This window comes from Periplaneta americana, chromosome 1 (assembly GCF_040183065.1).
Source record: "Periplaneta americana isolate PAMFEO1 chromosome 1, P.americana_PAMFEO1_priV1, whole genome shotgun sequence".
In the NCBI taxonomy this organism is placed as follows: domain Eukaryota; kingdom Metazoa; phylum Arthropoda; class Insecta; order Blattodea; family Blattidae; genus Periplaneta; species Periplaneta americana.
Window position 1 is genome coordinate 229,074,798 of NC_091117.1, and position 14,477 is coordinate 229,089,274.

Consider the following 14,477-nt stretch of genomic DNA (forward strand, 5'->3'; position numbering starts at 1 on the left):
TAAGAAATGTCATACAAATTTTCTTTGATGAAGACTCAAAGCTGTTATCCAAAGTTCTCATCTTTTGCACTTCCTTTCTTCCAGGAAATTCATTTAGTAGATCAGAAATCATTTTGCAATTAGAAAAATTAACACCAAAGAATTATTCCTGAAGCCACTTTGAACTTTACAGGCCAACGGTGTGAACACACAGCTTCTACATTTAGTACAAGATGGTGGAGTTTGCTCATGCAGTGTAAGTATAGTATATCACTGTGAAACAATAAAGGCCATGTTACAGTCATTACAAAATGCTTTATTCAACAGAATGGATTGAATCTGTAGTCATAGGATCCTACAGTCAAATAACCAAACCAGAAACCCCATTTTTAAACATGAAATTTCAAAAGATATTGTTACAACACATTCACATACAAATGTACATTAGGTCACTGAATACAAGAATGCCTCAATATTATTAGTAATAATAATAATAATAATAATAATAATAATAATAAATCATACGGAGATGAACGTAACACAAACAAACAAAAAATCAATTATTATGTAATTGGATGCTTACAAAATGGAAAGTTAAAATAAATTATTAGGGAACTATGATACTAATATGAAATGAAAAATAAATATTTTACCATAAAAATTATATTTCACTGAAAATTTTCATAAAGCTAAAGTACAATATTCTACAACCAGACAATTAAAAGTACGAGTGAAAAAATAATGAATTCGAAACTTGTTGCTGCCTTCATGTAATGAACTTATTCATGAGAATGCACACCAACTACTACAGCCTACTCAAATGCACTCTTTAACAGTAACAAAATTATGTAACAAATTCTTTCTCCAGAAATGAAATGTTACTATCCATAAATATAATTATTATTACAATGTTTATTTATAAACAAAATAATTATATAATTTAAACTTATAAAACTTTAATTCATGCAAATGAACTTCATCTTGCCTAATTGTGCCATAAAAATAGTGATCATTAGGTAAGTGTCAAAATTCTGACAAAAAAAAAAAAACAGGAAAAGAAAAAGAAATTTTAGTAAGCGACGAAGATTTATTATGCATATAAACATTTTCAAATGTGAGATGTTACATCGAAAAATAAATATTTTGTAGTTCAGAAAGAGATTTGATGCATCAAAATCACAAAACTACTACTCCAGCTCCAGAACTTTTCCTCAGGGAAAGAGATTTCATTTCATGGAATTCTGCAATTATTACAGGAGAATTCTATGCAACCATGACGTTTTTCTAATACTTTCATTCATTGCAAAAAAAAAAATTTTTTTGCCACTGGTGGTGTTTAGATGCAAGGCATGGGGACATTAGAAGAACTGTTATGAACAGTATACCGATGAGATTTATATGCTAACAAAATGCCAGTCATTCACTCCTGGATCATAAATGGAATTCAGATAATGTCCAACAAATTTTATAATTAATTCAGAACTGAATACTAAATTGGAAAGCATATTCACAGTAATCAGTAACATGTCAAATAAAAAGAAAAATTTGGAATGATTCAAGAAATTATAACATAAAAAGAGTAATCATAATCTGGAAGTGTAATATTTAGGATGTGGAAAGTAACTTGCAGTCACCCCTTGGTTGGCAATTAACTGTGAATGTGCGCTAAGAGTAACAGCATTATCATGTACCGTACTGATTGTAATCCCTGTCACTCACTTTGTTATTGTTTAAGAACAGTTTTATTATTATTATTACTACAATGCACTTTTCTTACATTTAACGTAAGCTTTAATTCCGAGATATAATACTAATCCTTTAAACATGGTGGTTATTGTAGTGCCATGAACAGAATTAACTTTGGCTGTAACACGAGTACCTTGTTAATCTCCTTCACTCTTCTAAATTGCACGAATGTATGGCCAACCCACTCTTTCAAGTCGATGTTCCTTTACAAGAAAGTCAGCTTGTGAAATGTTCATTTTTGGCTTCTGACAGCTTTATCAGACAACATAATTTGCACTAACAATTTTCATAAACACATCTTTTCTCTATTTATTTACTGTATTATATATTTAGCCACTTTTGTTGAAATCCCTATCTATTGAATGTAAACATGCGTAAATGGAAATTATATAATGTTCATTTTGTTCACAAACAATGCAATACATCTCCTCCCTCTATGTTGTTAGTCTTTTGTGTGAAGAAGTACATCTGAATAGACTGAAGCAGAGCAAACAAACTTTCACATGATTACACTGAACGGTGTGTTCTGAACAAAGTTAATGCAGCACATAATAAATTCACTTCTCTGAACATAAAAACTCTGGGTAGAGAAAATGTAACATCACTCTTTCATGTTACGAAGTCCTGGTAACTTTGGCAGTACGGATCATCACGCTATGCAACAATCAAAACTATGTAACTAAATTATGAAATGAGCATTATGTTAAAACTTAAGAAGACTTTTTACCCTGGAGAATGGTTGGCACTGCCACCTGAATTGTTCTGTTTAAATAAATTGGTGCTTTTTTTATTTCGTTCACGGAACTGCTGAGATTTTCCAGAATTTGTCACAGCAAATGTATATCATCAATAGTTATGTTCACACATTATCTGCATTGAACCTTTTATGGTTCCAGTTGGTCCTGAAAAAAATTCAACACAAAATTTCCTTTTAAATAATTTTAAGCAACATGAACTCTAAGTGGGTCAAGGAGAAGAAAAGGTCTTAAAATGTCAGCATCAAATATAAAGAAATATTTTTTTAGTTGTCACATATATTATATTGTATATTCATACAGCTCTACTGCGTTCGAGTCTTCTGCATTCCACAAGCCACACGTCTCTTGGGTGGTGCTAAATGAACAACACTTAAAATGCAATGGAATTCATCAACTGGAAGTCAAAGAGATACTGAAAGACAAAGATATAGACTTTTAGTTATATTAATGAAGCAAGTACAACTGCAGACAATATCAAGTACTGCAGTGTACCGGGACAAACTTCAGGTATGATGGAGGAACCAAAACAAGTATTTTTTCTTAAATAAACCCAGGTACCAGAGGAGACCAAAACATGTGAAGAGTTCGCGGGAAAAATTATGAATGTCACATTTCTGTTAAGGATTAGATAATGATCTAATTTCGTAGTGATCCATGAATTAATGACATCAACCTTAACAAAACTGTGACATTCATCATTTTTCCTGTGATTCTGTTCAGAAAGCATGACACACGGCTTGTGCACTGTGCTCAGCTTCATCCTTTCAATCCCATGGACCAGCTACCACTTGGTACACCTTCTGTGCCGTTTACAGACGAGATCCACATGCTACAGTTATACGCAGTAAACATGTGGTCCACTAACTACTGAAGCTTTCCTGGTGACGTGATAATTCGAAATTTTCTCGGGCTTCCAGCCAGGTCATAAGTTGGTGATCCACCGACGTTTCGAGGATGTTCATCTTCCTCATCTTCAGGGTTAAGTGATATCTGAGGGTACCTAGCTCCTTAATTTATAGTGCCAGAGGGAGTCAGCCGAGGAGCTGTGCGCCGATTGGCTGTTATTAGTGCGGACCGCGGTGAGAACGTTGCCGACATATCATCTTGCTTTGTGCTTTCCGGCTGAATGACCTTGGGTCTCAAGGTGGGCTCGGCGGACGAGTTCTCCGCTGATGACGGCCCGTCGTCCGGGCGGTGAGAAATTTAATAGCCGGTGACCATGCCGCGCTTAGTTGGAGACCCGAGTCCCGGTTCAGGTTACCGCGATCCGCCGCTATGGCCAGGGTTTCTTTTACTCTTCTATCCCAATAGCCCGCACACTTTACCAGGACCTCGGTGTTATTGAAATTAGCCCTATGGCTTTTTTCAATGCAATGTTCAGCCAATCCGGATTTTTCGGGCTGCATTAATCTGATGCTTCTTTGATGTTCCGAAAGACGCGTCGCTATTGTGCGTCCAGTCTGTCCAATGTAAGCCGCATCACATTCACACGGGATGCGGTAGATCCCTGGTACTCTGAGGCCTAGATCGTCTTTTACTGATCTGACCTTGTTCCTGATTTTTGGCGGAGGTTTGTGGATTGTTTTTATTCCATGCTTGTGGAGCAGTTTGCTTATCTTTCCCGACAACTTCCCTGTGAATGGTAGACAGGCTGTGGCTGGTTTTTCCGCTTCTAGTGAGTCCGTGATGGGCTGCTGCTGCTCCTTCTTGTGTCTTGCTCTATTCAAAGAGGCCGCGATGTCTTTAGCCAAATATCCATTCTGCTGGAGGGTGAGCTTCAGGTGTTGAAATTCAGTGTCGGCTCACCCTCCAGCAGAATGGATATTTGGCTAAAGACATCGCGGCCTCTTTGAATAGAGCAAGACACAAGAAGGAGCAGCAGCAGCCCATCACGGACTCACTAGAAGCGGAAAAACCAGCCACAACCTGTCTACCATTCACAGGGAAGTTGTCGGGAAAGATAAGCAGACTGCTCCACAAGCATGGAATAAAAACAATCCACAAACCTCCGCCAAAAATCAGGAACAAGGTCAGATCAGTAAAAGATGATCTAGGCCTCAGAGTACCAGGGATCTTCCGTATCCCGTGTGAATGTGATGCGGCTTACATTGGACAGACTGGACGCACAATAGCGACGCGTCTTTCGGAACATCAAAGAAGCATCAGATTAATGCAGCCCGAAAAATCCGGATTGGCTGAACATTGCATTGAAAAAAGCCATAGGGCTAATTTCAATAACACCGAGGTCCTGGTAAAGTGTGCGGGCTATTGGGATAGAAGAGTAAAAGAAACCCTGGCCATAGCGGCGGAACGCGGTAACCTGAACTGGGACTCGGGTCTCGAACTAAGCGCGGCATGGTCACCGGCTATTAAATTTCTCACCGCCCGGACGACGGGCTGTCATCAGCAGAGAACTCGTCCGCCGAGCCCACCATGAGACCCAAAGTCATTCAGCCGGAAAGCACAAAGCAAGACGACACGTCGGCAACGTTCTCGCCACGGTCCGCACTAATAACAGCCAATCGGCGCACAGCTCCTCGGCTGACTCCCTCTGACACTATAAATTAAGGAGCTAGGTACCCTCAGATATCACTTAACCCTGAAGATGAGGAAGATGAACATCCTCGAAACGTCGGTGGATCACCAACTTATGACCTGGCTGGAAGCCCGAGAAAATTTCGAATTATGTGGTCCACTACTTCACAGGGCCTTGCCACCATTCTCTACATATCAGGGACAAGATGATGATGATGATGATGATGGACTCCAGCTCACTTTGCATAGCCAGTCACACACTATGGGCAAGGAGGACCTGTAAACTGGTCTGCCTCTCCCCACAGATAATCAGTCTAGCCAGAACACTTGTTATGTAGACAACTTACCTAACAAAAGAACAAAAAAAAAAAAAAATGAAAGCAGCTATATTATGCACAAAGAAATTCAAAGGTCTATGTAGACAGCTATAAAAATTTTTTATTACACAGGTATTGAAATTATTAGATATTAAATACAAAATAAAGTATAGTAACTTCATAAAACACAAATTATTAGAAACCTAAAGCATCTGCAATGTTTTTGGAAGCATTGTATTCACTTGAGCCTGGTCTTATGGTTGGGATTCAGGAATGCCGAGAACTGAAGTGGGCAAATACAATTTCCTTATACTATAATATGTCACATTTGTTTGCAATTATTGATCTAACTTGTGTCTCCACAATCTTTGTATCACTTTTTGAGCATCCTCAGACAATATTTCTTTTCACGAGATGGTGGACTCTACCATTTGTTGTTTAATTAGTTTTCTACAATAAAATATACCTCTTCACCAGGTAGGAATAGGTGCTGGATGGAGATATATGCCTCTTCACCTGGTAGGAACAGGTGCTGGATGGAGATATATGCCTCTTCACCTGGTAGGAACAGGTGCTGGATGGAGATATATGCCTCTTCACCTGGTAGGAACAGGTGCTGGATGGAGATATATGCCTCTTCACCTGGTAGGAACAGGTGCTGGATGGAGATATATGCCTCTTCACCTAGTAGGAACAGGTGCTGGATGGAGTTATATGCCTCTTCACCTGGTAGGGACAGGTGCTGGATGGAGATATATGCCTCTTCACCTGAAAGGAACAGGTGCTGGATGGAGATATATGCCTCTTCACCTGGTAGGAACAGGTGCTGGATGGAGATATATGCCTCTTCGCCTTGTAGGAACAGGTGTTGGATGGAGATATATGCCTCTTCACCTAGTAGGAACAGGTCCTGGATGGAGATATATGCCTCTTCACCTGGTAGGAACAGGTGCTGGATGGAGATATATGCCTCTTCACCTGGTAGGAACAGGTGCTGGATGGAGATATATGCCTCTTCACCTGTTAGGAACAGGTGCTGGATGGAGATATATGCCTCTTCACCTGGTAGGAACAGGTGCTGGATGGGGATATATGCCTCTTCACCTAGTAGGAACAGGTCCTGGATGGAGATATATGCCTCTTCACCTGGTAGGAACAGGTGCTGGATGGAGATATATGCCTCTTCACCTGGTAGGAACAGGTGCTGGATGAAGATATATGCCTCTTCACCTGGTAGGAACAGGTGCTGGATGGAGATATATGCCTCTTCGCCTTGTAGGAACAGGTGCTGGATGGAGATATATGCCTCTTCACCTAGTAGGAACAGGTCCTGGATGGAGATATATGCCTCTTCACCTAGTAGGAACAGGTGCTGGATGGAGATATATGTCTCTTCACCTAGTAGGAACAGGTTCTGGATGGAGATATATGCCTCTTCACCTTGTAGGAACAGGTGCTGGATGGAGATATATGCCTCTTCACCTAGTAGGAACAGGTCCTGGATGGAGATATATGCCTCTTCACCTGGTAGGAACAGGTGCTGGATGGAGATATATGCCTCTTCACCTAGTAGGAACAGGTCCTGGATGGAGATATATGCCTCTTCGCCTGGTAGGAACAGGTGCTGGATGGAGATATATGCCTCTTCACCTGAAAGGAACAGGTGCTGGATGGAGATATATGCTTCTTGGCCTGGTAGGAACAGGTGCTGGATGGAGATATATGCTTCTTGGCCTGGTAGGAACAGGTGCTGGATGGAGATATATGCCTCTTCGCCTTGTAGGAACAGGTGCTGGATGGAGATATATGCCTCTTTGCCTTGTAGGAACAGGTGCTGGATGGAGATATATGCCTCTTCAGCTAGTAGGAACAGGTCCTGGATGGAGATATATGCCTCTTCGCCTGGTAGGAACAGGTGCTGGATGGAGATATATGCCTCTTCACCTGAAAGGAACAGGTGCTGGATGGAGATATATGCCTCTTCACCTGGTAGGAACAGGTCCTGGATGGACATTTATGCCTCTTCGCCTGGTAGGAACAGGTGCTGGATGGAGATATATGCCTCTTCACCTGGTAGGAACAGGTGCTGGATAGAGATATATGCCTCTTCGCCTGGTAGGAACAGGTGCTGGATGGAGATATATGCCTCTTCACCTGGTAGGAACAGGTCCTGGATGGAGATATATGCCTCTTCGCCTGTAGGAACAGGTCCTGATGGAGATATATGCTTCTTCACCTGGTAGGAACAGGTCCTGATGGAGATATATGCCTCTTCACCTGGTAGGAACAGGTGCTGGATGGAGATATATGCCTCTTCACCTGGTAGGAACAGGTCCTGATGGAGATATATGCCTCTTCACCTGGTAGGAACAGGTGCTGGATGGAGATATATGCCTCTTCACCTGGTAGGAACAGGTCCTGGATGGAGATATATGCCTCTTCATCTGGTAGGAACATGTGCTGGATGGAGATATATGCCTCTTCACCTGGTAGGAACAGGTGCTGGATGGAGATATATGCCTCTTCACCTGGTAGGAACAGGTGCTGGATGGAGATATATGCTTCTTCACCTGGTAGGAACAGGTGCTGGATGGAGATATATGCCTCTTCACCTGGTAGGAACAGGTCCTGGATGGAGATATATGCCTCTTCACCTGGTAGGAACATGTGCTGGATGGAGATATATGCCTCTTCACCTGGTAGGAACAGGTGCTGGATGGAGATATATGCCTCTTCACCTGGTAGGAACAGGTGCTGTATGGAGATATATGCTTCTTGGCCTGGTAGAAACAGGTGCTGGATGGAGATATATGCTTCTTGGCCTAGTAGGAACAGGTGCTGGATGGAGATATATGCCTCTTCACCTGGTAGGAACAGGTCCTGGATGGACATATATGCCTCTTCGCCTTGTAGGAACATGTGCTGGATGGAGATATATGCTTCTTGGCCTGGTGCTGGATGGAGCTACTTGAATGCCGTTTTATTTTTGTTGCTCATTTCTGTCATGTCTCTCCTTCAAGATTTCCGCTGCAAGCATTTAGCTCTACAATGGATTCTATCTCATAGTGGGATAGTAGGGAATGAAACAGCAGACCAACTCGGATCCCCATGACTACCTTGCTCACCATCTCCACAAGCTAAAAATCACATGTTCTCCAACCTGCACTCTGTGATTCTCAAGATATCATGGACGGAGAACATTTTCATTTCTGTCCTGCTCTCTCATCGGAAAGCAACATTGTGTCCAAATATTGAAAGGTTCGACCACCACCACCAGGATATCTTGCAACTTACACAAAGCAGACTGAGAGAAATTCAGAAATTACATAAATTAACTTATCGACAAAATAAACATACAAGACATACCAAACACAACAACAAAACAGATTTATCCTTAGTTTTAAAATCAGCAAAAAAACAGTCCCAGACGGAAGCAAACAAAATACAAACCACTCTGGACTCCCCACATGACAAAAATGAAAAACATGGATTTAACTAGAGGAAGAAAGTAGACAGACAAACAATCAGACATAACTGGCTGAGTGCGCCAACACTCTACCGACTGAGCTACCCAGAAACTCTGCCAGATGCCAGCTCAATTATTCCCTTTTTACCTGCATACGTCAAGTGGATTGACAAGATATCAGAGACCCAACATAGAGTGCGCCTTTTCTGTGTGACTTAAATTTGTGGTTTTTTGTTAATGAACAGTAATGTTTATTATACAAATCTTGCCTTGAATTATTCAAGTCAGCTTTAAGGTAACTATACCTGAAAGCCAGATTTGTAAAATACATGTTCCTGTTCATTAACAGAAAACCACAAATTTAAGTCACACAGAAAGTGTGCACTCAATGTTGGATCTCTATCTTATCAATGCAATTGTGGAATGTGGCTGGGGTCTGGTCGAGTTTCTGGGTAGCTCAGTCGGTAGAGCGTTGGTGCGCTCAGCCAAAGGTCTCGGTTCGATCCCCGGCCCCAGAACAATTTTTCTTTTGAAATTACTTATGCTAAAATAGATAATTTACCATAAAAATATATTTTTCTCTGTTCCGTGTACTATAGGACCAATTTCTTAACATTATGATTTTAATGGTGTTTCTTTATGCATTTTGATGTTTCCCAGCAGTTATCTTTTTCTTTCCTAATTTCTTGAAAGTGATAAACGGTTTCTTTGCAATTGCAAATTCCCTGTCCATTAGAAGTAAATATTTATGCCACAAAAACTTACCTTTGTTCCATTACCAATCATTGAACATGAATTCGTAACAATCGGCATCATCATAGAAATCATCACAAAACTCAAGGTCATCTCCAAAAAATACAGAATGGCACTCCCACTCTGAAATTTACAAAATCATATAACTATAAATTACACAAAAACATAGTCTACTGAATTGTTGCACTGACAAGACGTGCTTTCTCATTACTCATATTAAGTAAAGAACTGTCAAATGGTCAATAATTAAAATAATTGCTACAGTATATCAATTAGATAACTGGACTGCAGACATGTTTTCACATGCGAAGTCACAACATCCCAATATCAAAATTCTTTCATCTCCCATAATTCCAGCAACTGGAACCTATAAAAAACAATAATTGTAAGCTCTTCAATGAAGTTAGGTTTCCTCACTGAAACTGTTCAAACAAGCATGTTGGTCAGGAAACTAGCAATCCTATCTACTAACCAGCATGTTCATCATCCATTCTCATGTCTCTGATTTTTTTTATTTTATTAGGTTATTTTACGACACTTTATCAACATCAAAGGTTATTTAGCATCTGAATGAGATGAAGGTGATAATGCCGGTGAAATGAATCCGGGGTCCAGCACTGAAAGTTACCCAGCATTTGCTCATATTGGGTTGAGGGAAAACCCCAGAAAAAACCTCAACCAGGTAACTTGCCCCGACCAGGAATCGAACCTGGGCCACCTGGTTTCACGGCCAGACGTGCTAACCGTTGCTCCACAGGTGTTGTCCCTGATTTATAGGAGTCATTTTTTTATATTCTGCATATGATTGTTTACGAGTTCCCTATTCTTTTAACAGCCTGTTTTTCCGATGTGACTTTCCTCTTCTTTTTCATATCGTGTTTTGCCCGATGACTTGACTCCTCTTTTTCATATCCTGTTTTGCCCATTATGAGTTTCCTCTTCTTTTCACATCCTGTTTTGCCTGATCTTTCCATTGTGTTCTAGGTCTCCCGAGAGTTCTTCATGCACTAACTTTTGTCAATGTCTTCTTAGGTAATCTTTCATATCATGTTGAGGAAGGTAGGAAAAAGAACACTGCTCTTCTCACTTCATTTCATGGCTTAAACCAACCTGTTTGCCCACTTGGTGCTCTCACACAACAGAGGCAATTCTCCCCAAAATATGTGATTGGTTCTCAGCCAATAAATTAATATTAAAGTGTAACAAAACTAATACAATCCAATTTAAATCCTGCCCAAATTCAATCTGCAAATTGCAAGCACAATAATTAACAACAGGTCCCTAATACAACAACAACCAAATTTCTTGGCTTACAAATCGATCATATGTTAAATTGGAACAATCATATTAAAGAAATTACCCCCAATCTAAATTCAGCATGTTTTGCTATTAGATCTACGCAAGAAATAGTAAATATCAATACCTTAAAAACAAATTACTTTGCATATTTCCACTCGGTAATGAGTTGTTGTTGAGTCAACTGTCTAAAGACAGATCTGAACCTCACAAGTGATACCAAGAAGGCACTACTTATGAGGCAACTAGGCCAGGAGATAATGGGATAGGTTGGCCACTTCCTTTCCTCCTCCATTGCATACATCACATACTAGCTACATATTACACTAGTCAGACTTCAGATGCATTTGGTAACGAATTCTGGAATAATATTCTGGGGAAATTCTACAGACAGTAACTACAAAAAAAAAAAAGTAATTAACACTTTGAGCCCTGAGCCATTTAAATACCCTCGTTACCGTGTGCCGGAAAGTTTTAAGGGTTCGAAAAAAAAATTAATAAAATTAATAAATTTAGAGATAAAAAATATGAAATTTTAACAGGTATTAAATAAAGATATATACTTTTGTGTATGATAGTTATATTGTACTTACATTCCATCCTGAGAGCGTCTTGTTGTTGCAGATTTTGGCACATTATTCCAAGATTCCATAGATAATTCACACTAATTATATGCATATAAAACACACTTTTGACACTAAATATTACACTCTTTCACATTCGGTTATCTTAGCATTAGTGTCTTTTCACTCTAAATCCCAATAGTTCGCTCTTGTATGGTAGATTTCGAAGCAATTCCCGATGCAAAGTCCCACATCACATCTCGCACAGTAGATGGTCGTGTGGCCTTGCCAGTGTGATGCTTGGCTCTATCTGCGTACGCTGTGTATGACCTTTTTGTTTCGATCCTGTACCAGGAATCCTGTGAGGAAAACTCTTCCAACAAGCCTACCGCCAGTACTTAGACGTGATTGTATCGTCATTTCCATCCCTACACTCGTAATGAGACTCTGCAACTTTTGCGATGAACTTGTGAAGTGTCAATTTCTTTACACATTTTTTGTGATGCAAAATATGCGCATTCACAAGTGCAAGATCAAAGAGGTGAAAAAATAACTTTTTCCACCACTTCAATGATTTCCTCTGAAGGGAATAATATGAGAGCATCTGGTTAGATTTATCTACTCCTATTTTGAATTTATTATAGTCCACAACTGCAATGGGTTTTATTTTTTGATGCTCTCCTTTCGATGTTGTTTCAACATTATGACTTTATGTGCAGTGCTTAGTAAATATACATCTCGTACATCACGCCATTTTATAGCTAGGAGATGATCTCTTTGTGCAGTCAGTTTTTCCCCTTTTTTTAGTTTTTCTGAAAATATATCTTTTGGCATTTCTTTGCGATTTGCCATAACGGTTCCTACTGCTTTTGTTTCAACAGTCCACAGGTGATCGAAAATATCTGTCCATATATACTGTGTGCCATTTGTTTGTTACTGGTTCACGTAATCTATTGACAACACTGAAAGCAGTATTATAATCTACCTCTGTTTCGTGCGCACCAGCATAAACTTCAAGACTGTAAACCAGTAGTGTCAGAGTTGTACGCTCCAATACCGGTTGTGGAGCTAGATCGGAGCTTGAACTTGCTTATGTCTGTGGAAACACCGGAGCACGCAACCAGTCTAGTGGAGCGCTCCGCTCCGTTTAGTCCCTGTCTGACATCGCTGCTGTAAACATATCCACTGATAGCCTCGCACAGTTCACAGATTTTTATTCCATATTTATGAGGCTTTCCTTTTATACAAACTCGAAAAAATAGATAGGGTTGGAAATGTGTTGCTGTGTGGTGTATCACTGTGGTAGGGTGTTATAGGATGAATAACAGGTAAGTCATGGCAGGAATGTAATTTTGAGAACTGGATAGTATAGTAAAGAAATCTGTAAACAGTGATGGTGAGTTCCTGAATACAGAAATGTAAAGGGCCATCACCACTTGGATGTCTGTTTGAAGACAACAAATCGTATCATATATCATATCGTACCCATAGTTATCTCCCCAAGGACAGGTCTTTCACTGCAAATTCAGCATTCTCCAATATGCCCTATTTTCCGCCTTCCTCTCAGCCTCTGCATATGATCCATATACCTTAATGTTGTCTATCATCTGATACGTCTTCTGCCCTGAGCCTTTTCCTGTTCACTATTCCTTCCAGTGCATCCTTCAGTAGGCAGTTTCTTCTCAGCCAGTGATCCTACCAATTCCTTTTTCTCTTCCTGTTCAGTTTCAGCATCATTCTTTCTTCACCCACTATTTCTAGCACAGCTTCATTTCTAATTCTCTCTGTCCACTCCACATGCTCCATTCTTCACAATATAGACATTTCAAATGCTTCTAATCGCTTTTCTTTACTTCGTCGTAATGTACACGTTTGTGCACCATATAGTACCACACCAGTCTCTCCCTTAGTTCTTTTTCCAGAGGTCTGCAGAAGATGCTCCTTTTTCTATTAAAAGCTTTCTTTGCCATTGTTTTTGACTTCCTGACAGCAGCTCATGTTACTATTTATAGCGCAAGCCAAGAATTTCAAGTCAATATAATCTCTTTGGAATTGCCATACTTTGATAATTTTCATAACTTATGTTCTCACGCGAGATAAAACTTTGAAATATTTCCTAAAATAAAACTTTTTAAAATTATTTAGTTTTAATCAGTCACTAACATTTTCTTCTGCAAAAAGTAAACAAGACCTGTCAAAAAGCAACTCTAAATCAAAGACCTAGGTTATACTGGCTTGGTTTACAGTCCATACTCTTTGCACAAATAGAAATTGAGCATTAAACAATTTTATCAAAACTAAAGTGTTCTAATTCCAGGATATTAAAGGGAACAGAAAGAATGTACTTTCAAATTCAAGAGAAAAGGAGAAGGATAATAAATCCTACTCATTATGGTCTTTGCAAGAGGCTAAACTCATGAACTCAATGAAAAATGAAAACTGGAGAAATATGATTCAGACTAATCCCAATTCTGTAAATGTATCAAATTATCCCATTCACATATATATCCATGTAATAATAATGTATCAAATTACCCCATTCACACATGTCATCCATGTAATAATCATAATCTTCTTCATTTTCTGATGACGGGAAATAAATATCATCTACAAAATCTGGTCGTAGATGAGCAACACAGAGATCTGAAGAATCCACTTCAAGCAATGAATTCTCTTCCAGTGTGGCAGATTCGCAGACGCTTGTGGCTGAAACAGAGTCACATTTATTAGATGACTAGTCTATCATGATAGCGACAGTTCAGAGAATACTACTGGCGCTGCTAGTTACAATAGTATTGTATACACACGTAAACCATTTTAAAGTATTATAATGCACATATTAAATCAGAAAGTCCTTGATTCTTAGGTTCAAATCTTTCATATCCGTATATTGTTACACAAATATTTCGATTTTCTTCTATTTTCTCATTGCAGTTAACAAAATATAAGAATTTGGTAAGACTGGGGGGGGGGGGGGGAACAATTTGCAAATACAACTTAAAGATTCTAATCCAGTAGTTGGAATCTATAAAATCGTAACTGTTCATTTCAATATTTATACCCT

At 39.4% G+C, this 14,477-nt stretch overlaps 1 protein-coding gene across 3 annotated transcripts in view; it reads right to left on the minus strand.

Moving 5' to 3' along the window:
• Positions 1-274: 274 nt before the first annotated feature.
• The window catches only part of LOC138708707 (F-box/LRR-repeat protein 2-like), a 44,435-nt gene continuing 30,232 nt past the window's right edge, over positions 275-14,477 (minus strand). For 2 of the 3 annotated variants that reach the window (XM_069838829.1, XM_069838813.1), the window contains 3 exons: positions 13,949-14,119; positions 9,567-9,677; positions 275-2,627 (listed from right to left, as the gene is read on the minus strand). In XM_069838829.1, the coding sequence (XP_069694930.1) occupies positions 9,577-9,677; positions 13,949-14,119 (272 nt within the window). In that variant the 3' untranslated portion in view covers positions 275-2,627; positions 9,567-9,576. Of the gene's footprint in view, positions 2,628-8,299; positions 8,640-9,566; positions 9,678-13,948; positions 14,120-14,477 lie in introns of those variants that run through there. The other variant, XM_069838820.1, reaches the window with a different exon arrangement.